The sequence below is a fragment of the Moschus berezovskii genome, chromosome 27 (genome assembly GCF_049115385.1).
Source record: "Moschus berezovskii isolate FMDL1 chromosome 27, NW_MosBer_1.0, whole genome shotgun sequence".
Classification (NCBI taxonomy): domain Eukaryota; kingdom Metazoa; phylum Chordata; class Mammalia; order Artiodactyla; family Moschidae; genus Moschus; species Moschus berezovskii.
In genome coordinates this window covers 4,021,011-4,040,290 of record NC_142486.1, presented here as the reverse complement: position 1 = coordinate 4,040,290, position 19,280 = coordinate 4,021,011, and the positions used below count along the sequence as shown (strand labels likewise).

General features: G+C 49.0%; 1 protein-coding gene across 5 annotated transcripts; it reads left to right on the top strand.

Annotated features, from left to right (window-relative positions):
- Positions 1–512: 512 nt before the first annotated feature.
- On the top strand, positions 513–18,781 carry RAC1 (Rac family small GTPase 1). 5 transcript variants are annotated; one of them, XM_055410363.2, is made up of 7 exons: positions 534–790; positions 10,003–10,074; positions 12,441–12,558; positions 15,847–15,903; positions 17,297–17,359; positions 18,080–18,239; positions 18,437–18,781. In XM_055410363.2, exons 1-7 carry the CDS (start codon positions 756–758, stop codon positions 18,565–18,567), a joined length of 636 nt encoding a protein of 211 aa, XP_055266338.1. In that variant the 5' UTR covers positions 534–755; the 3' UTR covers positions 18,568–18,781. The 5 variants fall into 5 exon arrangements, with proteins under 5 accessions (XP_055266342.1, XP_055266338.1, XP_055266340.1 ...); XM_055410364.2 differs by lacking the exon at positions 534–790 and adding an exon at positions 11,537–11,711; XM_055410365.2 differs by lacking the exon at positions 15,847–15,903 and having other exon boundaries at positions 537–790.
- The last annotated feature ends 499 nt before the right edge of the window (positions 18,782–19,280 follow it).

Below are 19,280 nucleotides of genomic sequence, written 5' to 3'. Positions count from 1 at the left end.
TTACAGGGACCACATCATAAACGGATTTGATTCCCGGATGGCTCAGGTAATAAAGAATCTGCCTGCAGTGCAGGAGCCCCGGGTTCAATCCCTGGGTCGGGAAGATCCCCTGGAGAAGGGAATGTCTGCCCAGTGCAGTATTCTCGCCTGGAGAATCCCATGGACAGAGGAGCCCGGCGGGCTAGTATCCACGGAGTCGCAGACAATCAGACACTGCTGAGCGACTAACACTTTCTCCGCCCCTCAGACGGCCTCCCACCAGAGACGGTCAGGGGCTGGGGGAACCGGCTCGCGGGAGACGCGGCAGTCCCGGGTGCAGAACCTGGGCAGGGGGCGCGGGGCGGGGCCAGGGCCGAAACCCGAGCGCGCGAAGATGGCGGCAGGCCCGCCCCGCGGCCGGCGGCCGGAGCCGAGCGCTGCCGAACGTTCCCGAGCGCGCCCCGAAGCCCGGAGGAGCGCGGAGCGGCCCCGCCCCGGAGCCCGGGAGCGGCGGCGCCGGCGCGGGGGAGGGGCGGCCGGATGTGAGCGGAGCGGCCATTTCCTGTTTCTCTGCAGTTTCCCCCAGCTTTGGGTGGTGGCTGCTGCTGGGCTCCGGCGTTCCGTCGGCGGAGGGCGAGGCGGCGTGGACCGCGGCCCCGGCTCCCCGCGCCTGCCGCCCGCAGCCGCGCGCCCGCCCGCCCGCCTGACCCCGAGCTCGCCGCCTTTCTCCTCAGCGCCCGGCCGCCGCCGCCGCCGCGGCCCAGCGAGCGGCCCAGATGCAGGCCATCAAGTGTGTGGTGGTGGGAGACGGGTGAGTGCGCGCGCCGGGCCGGGGGTCGAGGGCCGGGCGGCGGGCGGGCGGGCGGGTCCGCCTGGGGCCGGGCCGCGCCGGGGCCGGGGCGGCGGGGCGCGAGCCGCCACCCTCCTCGGGCCCGGCGGCGCGGGCCTGGTTCCGGCTCGCTTGCTCTCTTTTTTTTGGTGGGGGAGGGACGGAATCGGCGATCGGCGGCCGGAGGGAAAGTGAACTCCACCCTCCCGCTTTCTCCCGGGCCGCTGACCGCCCGGCAGAACTCGCCCCGCGCCGCCACCCACCCTCATTTGCCTGAAGATTGGGTGGCTTCAGGGAGCTGCCTTTCTTAAAGAAGAATCTTCTCTTGGTTTTCCCATTAACCTCTAGAGCTGCTTTGAGACCTTCCGTGGGTCCCGGCGGTCTCTGGTCGGTCGTATTGGAGGGGTCTGTGCACGCACGGGCTGGTGTGGGGACCCTCAACTGATTTACCAGGGGGTGCCTTCCACTGGTATTTAGACACTTTTCTGATTTTTTAAAAAGTGACTGTTGGCTATTACGGTGGAGAAACTTTTAGGCTTTCTAGCTGCGAGGAGCTGGGTGTGATTAAGACTGTTCCTTTCTCTGAACGTGATGGGATCATTAAAAAAAAAAATCGGTCTCTGCTTCATGCATTAGGTATGGGATGTCGCAGAACAGGCTCCCTGAGCCGGACTGCCCTGTGACTCAAGGCATTTCTTTTCATTACTGTATGTGGTGGATCCAGGCCCTCGAGGAAGACAAGACTTGTCTTATGCAGTTTTTTTTTCTCCGCTTGAAACAAGAATCTCAGTGTGATCCGAGCAAAATTGTGCGTCTCAGCATTGCTCGAGTAGAGGAGAGTTAACAAGGAGGCTCCGAGAGTTACTACCAGTTGCAACAAAATCAGAATGCAACTGGCACCTATTTGGAGTCTTGTAAAGTTGAAGAGAGAGTTGTGGAATCCCTGTTCCCCAAACTTGTCATTAGGGTCGATGGTGCCTTTATGCCAGTGGATGAATTTACAAGATCTCGGTTTCTTGAGATCGTTGTAAATTAGACATTTGAACTTGTTTCTGTAACTAATTCAGATCCTTGAACACAATCAGACAACTGATTTTTTTTTTTAAAGATGCCCTCTGTGTAGTTTGTCAGGCTCACAAATGTGAAAGATTATTAACATTTCATGCTTCTGTCGAGATAATCAGAAATTGTAACTTTCTACTTAGAAATAGGTATAGTGCTTGTTCTTTTTTTAACCTGTTGAAAGAAAGCTTTAATTTTGCGGGGGTGGGGGTGGGGAGGATATTCAGTTAATTGGTTTAAGGGTGAAATCACTAAATATATTTAAATGAAGTTTTGATCCTTCTGCTGCTGAAGTATAACATATGTCATTGTCTTAGGAGCATTGTAAATGATCTGGATTTCCTCTAAAAGTTAAAAAATGCAGGATCAGTAATTCATGGCAGTTTTTTAAAAAGTCAAATCGCTGATAATCCATTATCTAATCCTAGAATCTAATCTTATTTGAACGATTTAAAAATTAAAAATACAAGCACAGGATATAGTCAGTTTACTCAATCATAGGTACAGATTGTGGACCTCTGCTGTTTGCATCGACTTGTTTATCTGGTCAAATACTTGTTGAATGCTTCCTGTGGGATCAAATCCCCACCTCACCACTTGGGGGGAAACCCTGAGCAGATCACACATCCCCCAAGAGAGGTGCCTCAAGGGGAAATGTGAGGGTTCAACAAGGTACCTGGCTCCTCCCGAGTGCTTAGTGAGTGCCAGATGTCAGTTATTTCTTGATTATTATTGCTGTTTTTATTACTCTGAGGTACTGCTATGCTCTGTGAAGAGAGTGTTAGGCATAAAACACAGTGGCCTTGAGTTTTCTGTCAGTTTTTAAACAGAACTATTTTATTTTTGTTTGTGCTGGGTCTTCTGTTGCACTGAGGGCTTTTCTCTAAGTTTTGGGGGGAGTACTCTCCAGTTGGGGTGCTCGGGCTTCAGTAGTGGCTCCTCGACTCTAAAGCGAAGGTTCAGTAGTTGTGGCGTTCCGGCTTAGTTGCTTCGGAGTATTTGGGATCTTCCTGGACCAGGGATCGAACCGTGTCCTCTGCATTGGCAGGCGGATTCTTTGTCACTGAGCTGCAAGGGAAATCCCCTCTGTCAGTTTTTCAATACGGTATTTGAACATTGATGTTGACATTAGAAGTGAAATGTACCTTTCTGAAAAAAAAAAAACCTTGAGCTGTGTTATCAATACTTTAAATTATTGGTGAACATAGAGCAAATATTGCTTCAGTGAAACAGTCTAGATAATACTTTTTCCACCAAAAATATTATTTTTTCTGGTTTTGTCTGAATAAAATATATTCCTTGTAGGAATATTTTGTTAAAAAACTGTTAAAGCTGTAAAGTGCAGGTCTAAATTTTGTGAGGGGAAGAAGTTGCTTAATGTTGTGGAATTTCAGGCAATTGGGGCAGTTTAAACAGGGAAGGCAAACTCGTTGAGGTTCCACAAATTGCAAGCTTCCTTATTTTAAAAATATTCTTGGGAATTATGGTTAAAGGCTATGTCCTAATTGTATTATAATTAGCACCAATTCTAATGGATTATTTTCTATACAGCAATCCAGTTGGTATTGAGTATAAAATGTGAGATAAGCTTTGATACTTTTTAATTCTGTTCATTGTTCCGTGAAGCTTGAGTCTGGCCTTCTGAACACAGGTTTTGTGACTAATTTTGGGGACCTCTCTCCCTCAATTTTTTTCTCAGCTTTGCTTGGGTGAGACAGCATCTCATATTCAAATATTTACGAATTTTTAATTGTGGTTTTTTTTTTTGACTGCTTGATTTGGGGCTGGGGGTGAGTGACTTTTATTCCAGATGGCGCTAAAGGTCTCTCCAGCCCAGTGTCTAATGTAGACATTGCTGTCCAGGAATTTCTTTTAGTTGAGCTTGGTAAATGCCTTCCGTGATGGCATCATGATAGGAATGTACACTGCTGGTTGCTGCCCACCTCACTGAACAGGCAGCCATGGCAGCGTCCATGAGTTTTTTTCAGCTCTTCGTGAATTGCCTTTGTGTGTTTTTATCCCAAATTTACGTTTAGTATTTGATCTTGGTTGGTACAATTATATTGTATTATAATTAATTTTTTTTAAATTTCAGATGATAATGCCAGATAAATGTTTGGGGTTAGAGTCAGTGGAAGAGTGTCAGGAGTCCGTTTTGAGAAACCGTAAAGCCACCGTTTATATTCTGTCTTTTGCATTAGTCAGCTAATGTCTTTGTACTTTCTCATCTCTGCATCACCAGGAAGCTTTACCTTATAATTGTAGTCTTCCTGCAAAGGGGGTGTTTTACCAGGAATCCTGCTCCCAGGGCAGTTAGCACATATCACCAGATGGGACTGTTTCCTCCAACTTCTTAATATGAAAAATGTCAAACATGGAAAAGTTGAAAGAATACTACATTGAACACTCATATACCCACCACTTAGATTCTGTAATCAACTGTTTGCTCTGTTTGCTGTATCTCATGGGAAGTGTTCCAATTTGGGGGCAATAGTTTAAGAGGATTTGATAACAAGTTGATTTTGGAAGGAGAATGGGGGTAATACGCAGATATCAATTCCTGATTTTGAACTCTGCATCTTTAGCTGACACATGTAATCAGCTACCTCAGGGTTAGGCTGGATGGTTCTAGGACATTCTCTAGTAATGGCTGCTTCAGATTCAAACTGTCAGAGGTGACATCTTCAGCCTTGAGTGTTTTAGTAACTTCAGTATTCAGCATCTGAACTTTTTGGAGTCTTGGTGGTGATAACGACTGGCTTTCTGTTAGTTGATTGGGATGTCTCCTGTTGGTGGCAGGACATCAGGGGCATTGCAGCTAGGGTTTTGTGTTTTGGTAGCACTAAATTGCTCTAATTCATACAATTTCTGAGCTTACTCTCTGGGTAATTATACATTTAGGATTAGTGTTATGAGTCCCCAAACCCCATTTCTTGGCATAAATCGAGGACTTTCATTCAGGGTCTTTCATTAATGCAATAAGTATTAGTATATTATATATTTGATACTTAAAGTTCACGTTCCATCCTGTTCTGTTAATTTGTTCTTAAGATCCGAGGTATTCTTAGGGGTCGGGGGATTAGAAGGTGGTGAGAAGGAACAAACTTCCTGTTATAAATAAGTGCTAGGGATGAAATGTAGCAAGTGATAATTAACACTGCTGTACCTCATAGATGAAAGTTCTTGAGAGAATAAGTCCTAAGAGTTTCTATCAAAAGGAAAAAATTTTCTATTTTATGCTGGCTCATTAAGAGATGATGGATGTTCACTAAACCTACTGTGGTAATCATTTCCTGATGTATAGAAATTAAACACCTTAAACTTACATAGTGTTGTGTGTCAATTACACTTCAGTAAAACTGGGGGAAAAGATCTAGGTACTTTCAGGCAGCAGTACAGGCTCCTTATTTAGGTTTACGGTAGTCTCTGTTTTTTCTGTCCTCCTGAGAGACCAGTGGGTTTGTTTGTTTGTTTATTTTTAATGAAATGCAGAATCTTCTTGTTTTTGAATTTCCTGGTGTTTTTTTTTTTTTGGCTGTTCCAGGCAGCATGTGGGGATCTTAGTTCCCGGATCAGGGATGGAACTTCCACTCTTCCAGCAGTGGAAGCCACATCCTAACCATTGGACCGCCAGGGATAGTCCATCCGTATTTTATTATTATTTTTTTTTTTATTTTTTAAAGTCTTTATTGAATTTGTTACAATATTGTTTCTGTCTTATGTTTTGGGCCAGGAGGCATGTGGGGTCTTAGCTTCCCGACCAAGGATCAAACCTGCATCCCCCTGCACTGGACCACCAGGGAAGTCCCAGCCTCATTACTTTTTAGTAACACATTTAGGTCTCCTGGAGTGAGCAGAACACATGTTCTAAGCACTTTCTAGTTATTTGCCAATTAACCAAACTTGCCTTCCAAGTAAGGGTCCGGAAGGAGGTCACTGTGGACATGCATGCATTGTGTATGTACACACACCTGAGCGTGTGCCCCTGCACTCCAGCGTCCAATCTCAAGCAATGTCTGCACTGTTAGCTTATTTCCCATTTGAGCTCCACCTTTTCTCTCCTCTACCCTTGGAGGTAAGTGAGAGTTGACTGTAGCTTGAACCCCAGTCTAGTAGTAGTAGTGTAGTGTAGTCGCTCAGTCGTGTCTGACTCTTTGCGACCCCATGGACTGTAGCCCACCAGGCTCCTCTGTCCAAGGGATTCTCCAGGCAAGAATACTGGAGTGGGTTGCCATTTCCTTCTCCAGTCCATCCGTATTTTAATGGGAGGAAATTGCCAGTGTTTCCAGATTTATCGATTTCACGTGCTTAAATGTGCTCAGTTCACGTTAGATCAAAATGTTGTGGTGACTTGCTGTTACTTAGAACCTGGCAATAAGTATGTTCTATCTCCTTTGTCAACTTTCTAACTACTAGTAAAAGAGCTAGTAGCAGTCGTGATTATTTATCACAAATAAGTAAAATACTTCTTAAATTTAAGAAGAGTGCTTATGTGAATGTTCTCCTAGTAGACTCATGCTCCCTTTCTAGAATTACAGCGTTTTTCAAAGATTAAAAAGAAGAAAAAAAAGAGGGGGAGAAAAAGATTAAAAAGTGAGTGAACTGAGCAGTTATATGTATAAAATTGGAAATTCCAAAGTAAATAGTTCCGTTCCGTTCCGTCGCTCAATCGTGTCCGACTCTATGCGACCCTGTAGACTGTAGCCTACCAGGCTTCTCCGTCCGAGCAGTATCAAGTGAAAGACTAACCAGATACCGCTCCCATTCTTCCTGTGGGAGAAGCGTGACTTTGTCTGGAGCCACTGTTGACTGTGGCCTGTAGCTTGTAACATTTATTTGTGGAGTGTGTTTAAAAGGAATGAATAAACATTAACGGGAGGTATACAACCCTTTTCTTTCTTTTTTTCTCTGTTTTTAAAATTAAGTAAACATTTAAATCAAAAGTTGGACATGTACTTATTTAGAAGTCAGAACTTTATACTTTACTAATTTTCTTAGAGAATACATGTTTATATGTAAAGGATGATTGGTAATAAAAGCTCCAATTACTGTCAGGTGATACCAGTACCTTGGGGTCTTTTACAGCTAAACCTTTGGAAAGATGAAGCCTCAGCTGAAGATCAGGTTTCAGGAAAAGAGATTTTGGCGTATTTAGAACAGTTGGTGTTTGTAGTGATGGCTTTGTTCCTCATCCAGAGGAGAGCCTTAGGAGGGATCTAGAAGTGAAACTGTGATGCTTTTAACGCAGCATTTAAAACCTTCGGAGCTGCTTCCCTGTGACGCTGAGAGGTGATGACTATTAACATTTTTACACAACAGCACTTGCAGTTTTGAAAAGATATTCACACTTCACAGCCTTAAAGTGCTTGCTCTTCCTCAGCTACCACTGCAGCCTCTGGGTGAGCTGTGTTTATCCTAACTCCCATCCTGGTAGGTCTCTGAACAGCCCGCTCCTCTGCCCCCTGAAACCCCCGCCGTGGTCCAGGCCAGCCTCGGTTCCTGGACCACAGCGGAGCTGCTTCCTTGTTTTCTGCCCCCAGTCTCAGCTTCTTCAGTCTGCTTCCCACACTGCCCAGAGAAGCTTCTTCTGAAAATGCAAATCTAATGATTTCTTGACAACTAAAAATCTTCTGTCACTTCCCAAGTAGGATCAAGTTCCAGGTCTTGAGGAGCAATGACAAGCTTCTCAGATTTCCCTCTGCCACTTCCCCCTTCTTTCTCCATCCTTCAGTTTTGCTGGCCTTCCTGCAGTCTGGGCCTCCCTACACGCTGTTGCTTTTACCTAGAGTGTTCTCCCGCCCACGTCCCACTCATGAGCCTCAGTGATGTTGCAGCCTCCTGTGCCCCTAAGACAGGGTTAGATCCCTGTGCTATACATTTCCAGAACATCTTTAACAACACTGACCACATCTGCAATGTTGTGTAATGGACACGTGTTTCATTGTTTAGCTTACTAAAGCTGCCTGAGTCCCTAGAGACCCTGTTCATGACAGTGTCTTTAGCACCTAGTATGCTTCCTGGCACGCCATGCAGTTTGCTGGTGTAGGCTGGAATTGACTCAGTGCTCACAGTAGTTTTGGGATGAAGTTGGTGGTTTTGCATCCATCTTACAGTTGAGAAAACCAAGGCATAAGGAAGTTGAAACTTAAAAAATTCAGCCAGTAAGTGGTAGAGTTGCTTGTGGGACATACATCCGAGCAGTGACTTTGAATCTCAGACTCCTACTCATTCAGCTTCTTTTTAAATTTTTTTAACATTCTAAGCTTTTAACAAAATGTATGGCCAGTGAGTCATTTCTGTTTAGAAAGCCTTTAGGAGTTGGACAGCAGCCCCTGATGATGTCATGTTTGACTGTGAGGTCTTTGGGGTGGGGGAGTTCCAGCTTTTGTTAAGCCTTAATAATGTTATGAGTGAAGCAAGTATTGGCAGGACCGCCTGGGCCTGTAATCTGCCCTTGTTGAGAGGTTTTTGCCATAAGCTAAGAGTGTAAGGAAAATAGAAAAGCACTTAACTTCTTTATGGTTGTCCTAATTGATAGTAGTCGAGGTTGAACAGCAAAGTCTTAGGACCCCGCGCTCCAGTGTATCACGTGGCCTTGGTGAGCCGCAGAGAGCACGGAGCTGTACCTGTGAGGAGTGCTGTTTGGTAAGTGAGGCCAGGGACTCTGAGAAGCCCCCAGAGCCATCGTGGGGTGTTGTACAATTTGGAGACTGTGTCAGCTAGGTATCTGCAGTGGCTCAGTAGTAAAGAATCCTCCTGCAGTGCAGGAGCCGACAGGTTTGATCCCTGGGTCTGGAAGATCCTCTGGAGAGGGGAATGGCAACCCACTCCAGTATTCTTGCGTGGAGAATCCCATGGATCGAGGAGCCTGGGGCTACAGTCCATGGGGTCACAAGAGTCGGACACGACTGAGCATGCACACACCTCTTGGCTGATGGTGCAGTGATCAACTTAATGTTTAGGTGGTTTTGTTGTTCAGTTGTTAAGTTGTGTGCTACTCTTTTCCGACCCCCATGGACTGTAGCCTGCCAGGCTCCTCTGTCCATGGGATTTTCCTCCTTCAGAAGGTCTTCCTGACCAGATGATACCCCCTCTCAAGTGGTTGGGAGCCTTTCCTCACCGCCCTGGTACCCTGTGCCGGTTTGCGGTTGTGTGTGGGAGGCCCTCCTGTGTTCCTTCGCTTTTCTCTGCTAGTTCTCATCACAGCTGTTTGGGAGATTTACTCCACTGTCCCTGAGCCCTTCATTAATCTGTCTGGAACATACTGTGTTAACTGCTTGCTCCCAAAGTTTATGGTGAGATTTGAGGGTGGGGGTGGGGAGGAGGCACAGGAATGCAGATGAAATAACGAGCAGGCGGTGGTGGGTGGTACGGGTGACTAAGCTCTCTCTTTAGAGACCTGGCCTCTCTGATGGCCCGAGGGAAGGCTTGGGGGAGGCGGCGGGGTTTGAGCCGCCCCTTGGGAGGCAGCAGACTTTGCAACAGTGGACCTTTGAGATGAGAGCTGTGTCTGCATGTTATTCATCAGAGTAACTTGAGGGTAGATTTGTGGATTCTTGATGAAAGCCTTCTAGAGGGGTTCGCAGAAGACTTGTTGGTTTTTTAGTTTTCCATTTTATTTATTTATTTTATCAGTGTATTTGGCTGCACCAGGTCTTCGCTTCGGCACGCAGGCTCTTTAGTTGTGGCATGTGAGCTCGTACCTGCAGCATCTGGGATCTAGTTCTCTGACCAGGGATTGAACCCGGGCCCTCTCTAGTGGCAGCACTGAGTCTTAGCCACTGGACCACCAGGGAAATCCCAAGACTTCCAGTTTAAAAATAGCGTTCCTCTTGAACCTTGTGCTTACCAACAACTGTTTTCTCGACAACCAGTGCAAACACCTGGAACTGAAACACTGTGACGCCTCTGGACTCTGCCTTTCTGAGCGATTCTAGTTTGTTTGCCGTAAAGTTCAGGATAAAATAGTATTAAATAAAAGGTCATAGAAACTGTTTTCTTTAATGCTCTAATATTTGATGTATACTTCCTGATTTTTCTGTAAGTTATTTTCACTGAATAATGAGAGCTAAGATTGCACTTACGTTGATTAAGCAACTTAAACCATTTTTTTTTTTTTCCTGTCCCTATAGAGCTGTGGGTAAGACTTGCCTCCTGATCAGTTACACTACCAATGCATTTCCTGGAGAATATATCCCCACTGTGTAAGTATCCTGAGCTAACCCGGGATTAACTTGTCAGTGATATGTGGTTTTTTATTGGATTCCATTGACCTTTGTTCTGCTCTGCCTTTCTAAATCCTTAAGTGAAGAGAGGTGGTTAATTTTCCTCTCAGTCACTGGGGTCTAATTATAAGGTATTTGGACTTTTAAAAAATAACTTTATCTTTTTTTTTTAATATTGTTTCTGCATGATGACAAAGCACACAGCTTTCCTAACTGATTTTCAGATATTTAGGAAGTGAAAGTTAAACCACCTTTGAAGTTCAGCGACTAGATAGTGTAAGAGTTTCAGAGAAGTGGCTTTCTGTGTAAAGGGTCAAGGAACTGGAACAGAAAGGTCCATTATGTTTTAATTGGCCTTTTCTGGCGAGCAGTCCAACGGTTACATGTCACTGTTGACTTTTTGGGCTTTGGAATTGAAACCAGGGTGTGTGTGGCTGTGTGTGTGGGGTGTGGCTGTATATGGGGGGTGTGGCTGTGTGTGGTGGGTGTAGGCTGGGGGCGCGGATGGGAGGACCGGCTGCTGAGCTGCTGGGTCCCTTTTTGGCAGCAGACTCGGGTGGGGTCGGAAAAGGGCCCCTCTGCTGATGGTCACCAGGGAGCTTCTGAGGCTGCACCCGGGCCCGGGATCCTCGCCGCCCGCGGGGGCCAAGGCGCTCGATTCAGTGCTCACCTCCTTAGCACAGCACTCGTCCTAAGCGTCCTGTGTGGGTGTAAGTGGAATCCCACTGTCCAGAATTTGTGGTGGCGACGTCCCTCGTCTCCACATGTAGGTAGAGCTGTTGATGACTCAGAGGTCCTGTGGTGGGCCCGACTCTGGTTGCTTGCAAACAGTGCTTTGCAAGCATTGCACACGTCTTTGTGCACACCTGGGGGCTGGTTGGAGGAGCTGCGGCCAATCGGAAGGAATGGGGTGCTTCACGTTTCAATAGATGCTACACGGTTGCTGTTCCAAATGCTGTCACTTTGAGCAGCGGTGCCAGAAACATCCCTTCCCTGCCTACTGTGGTGACCAGGGGCTGAAAACAGTGACTGCGTTATTTGCATTTCTGGTCACTGGTGAGGTTGAAGTCTAGTGAGTGTTTCCTGTCCGTGCGTAATCTTCTGTGAACTGCCTGTCAGAATCCCTTGCTTATTTTCCCACTGGAAATTCTCTGTACTGATGGAACTTCTGTATGAAAAATACTTATTCCTCTGTCTCTCACTTGTCTTTGAACTCATGATATCCTCTGCATTTTTATATAAATATGCCATTCTCCTTCTTCCCTGAGTTTAATGTCTTATTAGAAAATATCCCCTAGCTTCCCTTACTCCCTCAAGGTTTTTATCGCTCTAGTTTTTATCTTTCATTCACTTGGAGTTTAGTTTTTGGTATGGCTTGAGGCAAACACCTGATTCTATTTTGCAGATTCTTACACCGGTTTTGTACTACTTGTATTATCAGGAGGAATAATATAAGAGGAATAATATTTCCTCTCCTCATTGAAGTAGAAGTACAGCATACGAGACCTCTTCTGTATGAAAGCTGGTTTAGTCATGAACTTGTATGAATCACACTGGAACCTACTCACCATGACTTTGCTGTCGCAGTGCAGTAAGATCGTGAGCTTCACTCTGAAGTATGTGAAAATCAGTTCTGGGACTTCAGAGGTTTGCGCGTTGTGTTCTGCTTGCACGCGCCCCGGTTTGCCTTGCACTGCCAGGTGTCAGTGAACCACTCCACGGCACTCAGCCTGATTTTTTAGTGTCTCCTCATTTCTCCCCGTCAGCCTGGAGGCTTTCTGGGCTTCCTCCTATTATAGGTAATTCATTTGTGTGTAGCAGCCTCAAATTAACTTAAACCCACGTGTGAAACTTTGAAAATGTTACCCAATAGCTTTTCGGATCTGATTTGCTTTGTGTTAGCCTGCACACAGGTCGTAGGGTGGATTACCAAGGCTCAGCTGGGGGCCAGCCTCCACCCAGGTTAGGGGTACAGGGGGTGTTAGCCTGCACACAGGAAACACGGCCAGTGCAGCCCTGCCAGGCGCCCCTAACTGTGGGCGACCTGCGTGTGCACAGAACACCCAGCCCGTGGGGCTCATGTACTGGATCCCTTCCTGGGGAGGCCTCGGTGTCCTCCTCACCATGGGCAGGCAGGTTTCTGAGGCCTGTTCCGGTTCATTCAGTAGCTCGTGCTTGTGTCTCAGTGGTCCCCCCACACCCTAGCTCCCCATTCCCCTCCACTGTGCGCCTGCTGGCGGGGCCAGGCATCTTCCAGCCTGGCCGCCTGCCCGTGCAGGCCGCTCAGCCCCAGGGGTGCCTGGCTCCTTGGCCGGAGGTTAACCGTTTTTCCCTCTGTTCCACAGCTTTGACAACTACTCTGCCAATGTCATGGTGGATGGAAAACCCGTGAATCTGGGCTTGTGGGACACAGCCGGACAAGAAGATTATGACCGATTACGCCCCCTGTCCTACCCGCAGACAGTAAGGAGCCTGACTGATTTTAGAGTGTCCTTTGCACGTCCTGACGGTTTCATTAATTCATACCACCTCTCGATTTGCCTAGATTGCCATCTTTTGGGTATGCCGAGTAATAGCAAATAGATGCAAACAGGGGGTTCGTCTGCTTGTTTTTACACTCTGAGTGTCCTTGGTGTTGACTCTGGTGACATGCAGCTCACATTCTTCCGTGTCGTTTCGGCACAGCCATGCGAAATAGGTGCTGTTTTGTTTTGGCAAAACTGTTTTAAGAACAGTTGGCTTCCAGATTTGTGACAGTTTTGTACCACAGAAGCAAATTAAGCAGTGAAGATGAAGGCTTCTTTAGATCAAGTTAGTAACTAATCCTATCGATTTAATGCTGTTTTTCTATAAAATATATTTTTGCAGCTTTAGAACTTAAATCTTCTTAAGTGGAAGTTTCAGTTTTACAACGTGTCCGCTGTGTCCAGTCCAACAGCTGTTAGCTTGGGCTTGCCTGCACATCAGCTAACTAGCTGGTCTCTATACCGGCTGCTTACAGTTAGGCCAGTAAGCTGGCAGACACGTGGTCCGAAGCCACTTTTCTCTAAATAAGCGGCTGTCTTGTGCTATTTCCTTCTTGTTACATGTCTCTCCTTTGTGTTAAAAGTGCTTTTTAAGGCAACTTTGTGACTAACTGGCTGGGGCACTTTGCAGAGAGGCAGTTGAGCGAATTCCTGGGTTTCAGACCCCGCCCTCGGCACCCCCCCCCCCCCCCCCCGCCCCACACTGTGTGACGGGCCAGGTGTCTTCACCTTGAACCCTGCTCTGCTCCCCGCAGGCAGGTGAGGTGGTTTGGGTGGAGCCCTTGGGACAGCCCCGGGTGCGTGTCCGCCCGTGGGCTCCTCCCTGTGTCTGTGCAGCTGTGCTGGCCCGGAGGCCCCTCGGTCCCTAGGTGTGTCCAGATGAGGGAAGCTGCAGGACCATGGAGACACCCCCCAGAGGGCTGGCCTCCGCCCCGAGACTGATTTAAGTATCCCTTTGTTCTGAGGGGTTAGTGTGAGTGAAAAGAGTGAGTTCATCCCAGTCTACCCAAAGCTTGTTTTTTTGTGTTTGAAATATGGATATTTCCAAGCAGAAGTCATTGTCTTTTCCATTTGCTTTTCTGCTAGAGGAATTATCCAGAACAGTTTCTTCGAGCTGTAGATTTTTGCTGATTGTCCTTTATCTGAGTTCCGGGAACAGTGTTCAGCAAAGATCAAAACCATAAACTGGGAGGCTTGAATTGGCTGCCTTTTCAGATAACCTGTGGGTAAAAGTGAACTGTGATTATCTGTTAAAAATCAGCCAGTAATCACCACAAAAGTTTGAATTCTTCAGTACATTTAGGGAAGTACTCTATATCAAGTGACTCCTTCCTGAGTCCAGATTTCAGTGGAATTTGCATTGAGTGGTAGAGTAGGCTGCTTGGCTGGTTTAGTTGCTAAGTCGTGTCTGACTCTTGCAACCACATGGACTGCCTAGCCCACCAGGCTCCTCCGTCCATGGAGTGGTTGCCATTTCCTTCTCCAGGGGTAGAGTAGGATCCTCAAATCAACTGGATCCATCTGGAAGGTGGCAGGTCACTTCTGAGAAAGGAGAACTGCCTCCTGTGACTCAGGAGGTCCAGGGACGAGTGTGGCCTCTTTCTCGGAGGCAGTTGGTCCAAGGTGACTTGGTAAGGTTCATACTGTGTGTGCTGAGCACACTAGATCAGTGACCGGTGGAATCAAGCTGCAGTGAGTGGGGCCTGAAGTCCAAGCGGGTGTGGTCCTCCTGGGGCTGGGACTTGGACCTCCCACGTCCACCTCGGGAGGGCAGTGGACCACTTCCTATGGATGCCTGCACCGCAGTGTGTGGTCCACCAGCTTAGGCGCCCGGGGGCTAGCCCCCAGCTGGTTTTTACAGCATGACCTGCCTGACTCCTTGGAGGATGAGCAGGTTATATTGGTTACTGAGGGGGAACTGCTGAGTGCTGAGATACTGGGGCCTGAAAGGTCTCCTTCCTTTGGGCTGGGTGTCCTGCCAGGGGGAGCTGGCCCTGGAAGTAGCAGCCTGGCACTGGATTTCATTTTGGCAAAGAGAAACCTCTGAACTTGGTACTAAACGACACTGAGTCTCTGGTTTGGCTGTCCTGTCGGCCTGTCTCTGGCTCATCCTCGACTCTGCCCTGACCCACTGGGAAGGGCCAGCGGGATGCTTGAGCCTTCGTTGTCTGAAGTGCTGGGCTTTCTTCCAGCCGTGTTTGGGCTGCAGGCAGGAAAAGGAAGGAGGAAGGAGCAGGTGGATGGCATAGTGTTAACTAATGTAGGATGGACGGCGTCTCTCTTCCATCAGAAAGATGTTCTGAAGAGTGGGAAAGGGTAGGGCAGATGTGGCAGAGGGTGTTTTGACGCCGAGTGTTTGGGGCCGACCCTGTGAGTCCCTGCATCATCGCGAAGCTTTGGCATCACGTCCAGGCTTTGCAAGGACCAGGCTTCTGAAAGAGCTGGTAGAGTAAATCAGGGTAGTGAGAGAAACTGACTTTAGCTCTAGATTGTAAATCGGAGAAGCCTAGGGGGAGATGAAATTACAATAGTTGTCTCAGCTGCCTTTCTTTTGATTTGAGAATTCCAGGTTCTTTGTTGCTGGAGAGCAAGTCTTTCCGTTTTTACAGAACAGAGGAGTGAGTTGAAAGCTGGTGATAAACACTGGTTGCGCGGTCACTTCCTGGCGGGCCCTCCATGTACAGCAGTGCTGTTCTTTCAGCAGAGCAGGTCCCTGGGTTCGAGCCGTACCCTGCAAGGTTGCATCCCTCAGACCCGGCCACCTTTTGGATTAGTGTCCCAGCCAGGAGGCCTGCTGTAAAGATGGGTGCTTCTTCAGCTGGGCTCGTGTCCGAGAACCTGGCCTGGGAGCTTCGAGGGTGTGCAGTCGCTCATGGGCGCCCTTGTTGAGGGAAGGATGGATGCCCCTTTCACACTGAGCAGAAGCCATGGGCTTGGTGGGCACCGTGCCAGTTCTGTGGGGAAGGAGCCTCTCTGTGTGTCCCCCACCCAGGATTTCCTGCCCTGGGTCTTCCCCTCTCTGACCTTCCCGAGCAGCTCCTTGTGCCCCGTGGGCCAGGGCAACGGAGTGATTCAGCAGCGCCTGGCGTCACGGGTGCGCTGGATCAGCATGTGCTTTAGGTCCCTTGGGAGGGTCGAGACAGGATTCAGATGAATAGGTAGCGGGTTATATTGGCTTTCTTCTCGCTTTTTACTAAACTCAAACAAAGTTCTCGTGCATTACTAGGTTGGAGAAACGTATGGTAAGGAAATACCTTCCAGGGGCAAAGACAAGCCGATTGCCGTATGTAAAACTTCCGAACGACTTCAGTCTCAAGCTTTACCTGTCCGCTCGTGTCACTTAGTTTCCCTAGGATTTCCTGTTGAGCCTCACACCCCTTGAGTGCTTTGTATTTGATCTACTCAAGGTGGGGGGTTTGCAGGACAGCCTGCCTTCTGGCTGCAGTCCAGCAGTCCGGGAACTGCCTCCTGCCCCTGCCGAGGGCCAGGCGGGGTGTTGTGCAGGCCCCCCCCAGCCCCGGGAAGGGGTGTGGAGGTTCCCCCTGCGGCTCACCCAGCCCCAGCGCTTGGAGGGAGCAGGACTCACCCCACGGCAGGCGCTCCTTCCTTCCTCCCGCTTTGGTGTCCGGTGCGGGGCCTGTGGGGTGCGGCTGCGTGCTGGGGAGCTCACCTGTCCCTGCTTGGGGGTGTCGTGATCAGCCCGGGTGTCGGTGATTGTTGGACACGCTCATGCATGCGCTGGCCTTTCAGTGTCATTGGTGAGAAGCTGTTATGGAGGCTCTTCCTTCCCTTTCAGGTGCAAGAGATCAGCTGGATGGGAAGGAGGTGTTAGTGTGGGGACTGGCTCCATTCACCACGCAGCATGGTTTTCCAGGGAAATGTTCCATAAGCCTAGCGTCTTAGAAACTCTTAGGCATTTAGGTGGATACTCAAACTTCAGTTTTTGGGGAGCCATGCCATGCAACATGCGGGATCTTCATTCCCTGACTGGGGATCAGCCCTGCGCCCCCCCGACCCCCCCCACCCCCTGCTGCGGGAGTGTGGAGCGCCGAGCACTGGAGCGCCATGATCATCCAAGTTTTGGCCCTTCCACGATTTACTGCAGGTTCCCCCAGAGGCTGTGCTTGGCCTCAAGAGCTCTGACCGCCAGCAAGACGCTGCCTCTGCCCCAGACTGTCCTCCTCCCCGAGGGGCGCCCGGCCTTGGTGCCGGAGTGGACGGCAGTTCTGTAAGAAGCAGTTTAACCAGAACCCTGTGCCTTTGTGAAAAAGTACTTAACATTCTGGTAGGGAGCTTAGTAAGAAGCGTTCCATTTGCAGGTAACGTTTTTAATAGAAATATTGGTGTAGGACCCTGACACTGACCTTGTCCCTGCATAGTAATTGAGCAGCCCATTCACTCCGGTGGGAGCGGGAAGGGTGGGACGGAGGCCTCCTGGAGTCAGTACGCTCTGAGTGACTGAGCATATTCTGCCCCCCTCCTTCTCCCCGGTGACAGGCGCTTCACGCGCTGCTCTGGTCTGGGGGGCCTGGCCACAATGAGGGGCGTCGGGAACAGGCTCGTGCCCGGCCACTGAGTGCCGCGCGGGCCCTGGCTCGTGGCTCAGTCGCGCGTAGAAACAAAGCACCCTCCTCGCTGTCAGCCCTTCTGAGCCTCCTCGTGTTCTCTTTTCATAGGATGTCTTCTTAATTTGCTTTTCTCTTGTGAGTCCTGCATCATTTGAAAATGTCCGCGCAAAGGTAAGTGGGGTTTTTAGGAAAAATTCAACTATATAATGTCAGTCTTGGGAAGAAATATTAAAAAGTAAAATACCGTTTACTGATAGAAACTTTCGGTTACTTAATTCTACTGCTTAGGCAGATTTTGATATAGGTAATAGGTTTCTTAGGTGTATGCCTTGAGCACGCTGTGTGTTGAAGATTCAGGGTCTGATTCAGAAGTGCTGTGTTCCTTGTGAAAATAATGAAGCACTTTGGAGTTGGTGTAATAAAAATAATGTCCATACTTCATACTGTGGCATGTTTTGTGAACTGAGAGGAGCTGGGGGGGGTGTGAGGCCCTTCAGTTGGGCCCAGGGGTGTGTCTGGTGGGGGTCCCAGCGGCAGAGCTGAGACCTGGGTCAGGATAGTTGTGTGCGCATCCTTTGAATGCGCGGTGGGGGGGGGAGGGTGGATTTTGCGAGGACTTAGGAACTCCGCCTGTTTTACTGGAAACCAGGTGGTTGGGGGCGGTTCTCCCCCCTTTTGCTCTGAGGAGTAGAGCTGTCCAGGGGGCTCATGGGTCCCGAGGCCCAGGCTGCTCGTCACGCCACAGCCAGGCGGTGATTCTGGAGGGGTGAGCCGGGTGGAGGGGACGCGGTGACCGAGCGGGTGGTGGGCACAGGTGGGCCCCTTGCAGTGTAGTTCAGACGAGGAGGTTCCTAAAGGAGAGTGGTGACTTGGTCCTGTCTCGGCGCACAGTGGTACCCAGAAGTGCGACACCACTGTCCCAACACACCCATCATCCTGGTCGGGACGAAACTTGACCTGAGGGACGATAAGGATACGATCGAGAAGCTGAAGGAGAAGAAGCTGACGCCCATCACCTACCCGCAGGGCTTGGCCATGGCCAAGGAGATCGGTATGAGACCCCCACTGTTGTGCATGCTTTTCCCGTTTTTATTTTCATGGTGGAGGCTGGAGTCCCACCTGGGGCAGTGGCCCCGGGGTCTGGCTTGCCTTTGGGGACCGACCCGGCCAAGCAGGGCCCTCTGTGCTCAGGTCAGGAAGGGGGAGCCACCGCGTCCTGATCCGAGGGTGAGGCTGTGTTTCCCACAGGTGCTGTCAAATACCTGGAGTGCTCGGCGCTCACGCAGCGAGGCCTCAAGACAGTGTTTGATGAGGCGATCCGGGCGGTTCTCTGCCCGCCCCCCGTCAAGAAGAGGAAGAGAAAGTGCCTGCTCTTGTGAACGCCCGCCCCTCCCACCGTCCACCCCCAGGACCCTTTGTATGCTTTGCTCAAACGGTGGAGCCTTCGCACTCAATGCCAAGTTTTTGTTACAGATTAGTTTTTCCATAAAACCGTTTTGAACCAATCAGTAATTTCTAGGTTTTGTTTGTTTAAAGTGTAAGAGTTCAAACTTTCACATTCTATTAAAGTTCAGCCCTAAAATGACAAGCTTCCTTAAAGCCTTATTTTTCAAAGCCCCTATTCTTGCTCAGAGTTGCCAAAATACCTTGTGAACTAAGTTGCATTGTTGGGCTAAGAACACTAAGTGCTAAGCTGCGGAAAGACCTTTGTCTGGAAGAGACTGTAGCTTTGGAGGCAGGAGGTGCAGACCCTTGCTGAGGAGTTTCAGGCGAGAAGAGCGCGTACAGCCTCCTTCCTGAAATGCTGCATGTAACGAGTCACGGCAGCAGCCCACGCTCACTCCCTAACACTGTACTGTACGTCAGAGCGCACGAGCGAACAGCTCACTCTTTGGATCAGTCTTTTTGATTTTGTAGTGAGATTTTTTAAAACGAGTTAGTGTTTAGCTTCTGTGAGATTCTTAACAGAACTCTGACCCCGTGCTCCCTGCAGTGAAGTGTTCTGCTCTGTCCGTGGGTGCCCTGGGGTGGAGTGTGTGAAACACTTGTGATCAAAGGATGGAGACAGTATTTTGACAAAATGTGGAGATTA

Bases quoted from the DNA above. Each gene is read 5' to 3' on its own strand.
- RAC1 (XM_055410363.2), top strand. From the start codon at position 756: ATGCAGGCCATCAAGTGTGTGGTGGTGGGAGACGG. The intron at 10,075-12,440 runs GTAAGTATCCTG...TCTGTTCCACAG, and splicing joins GGAGAATATATCCCCACTGT to CTTTGACAACTACTCTGCCA. The intron at 15,904-17,296 runs GTATGTAAAACT...CTCTTTTCATAG, and splicing joins GCAAAGACAAGCCGATTGCC to GATGTCTTCTTAATTTGCTT.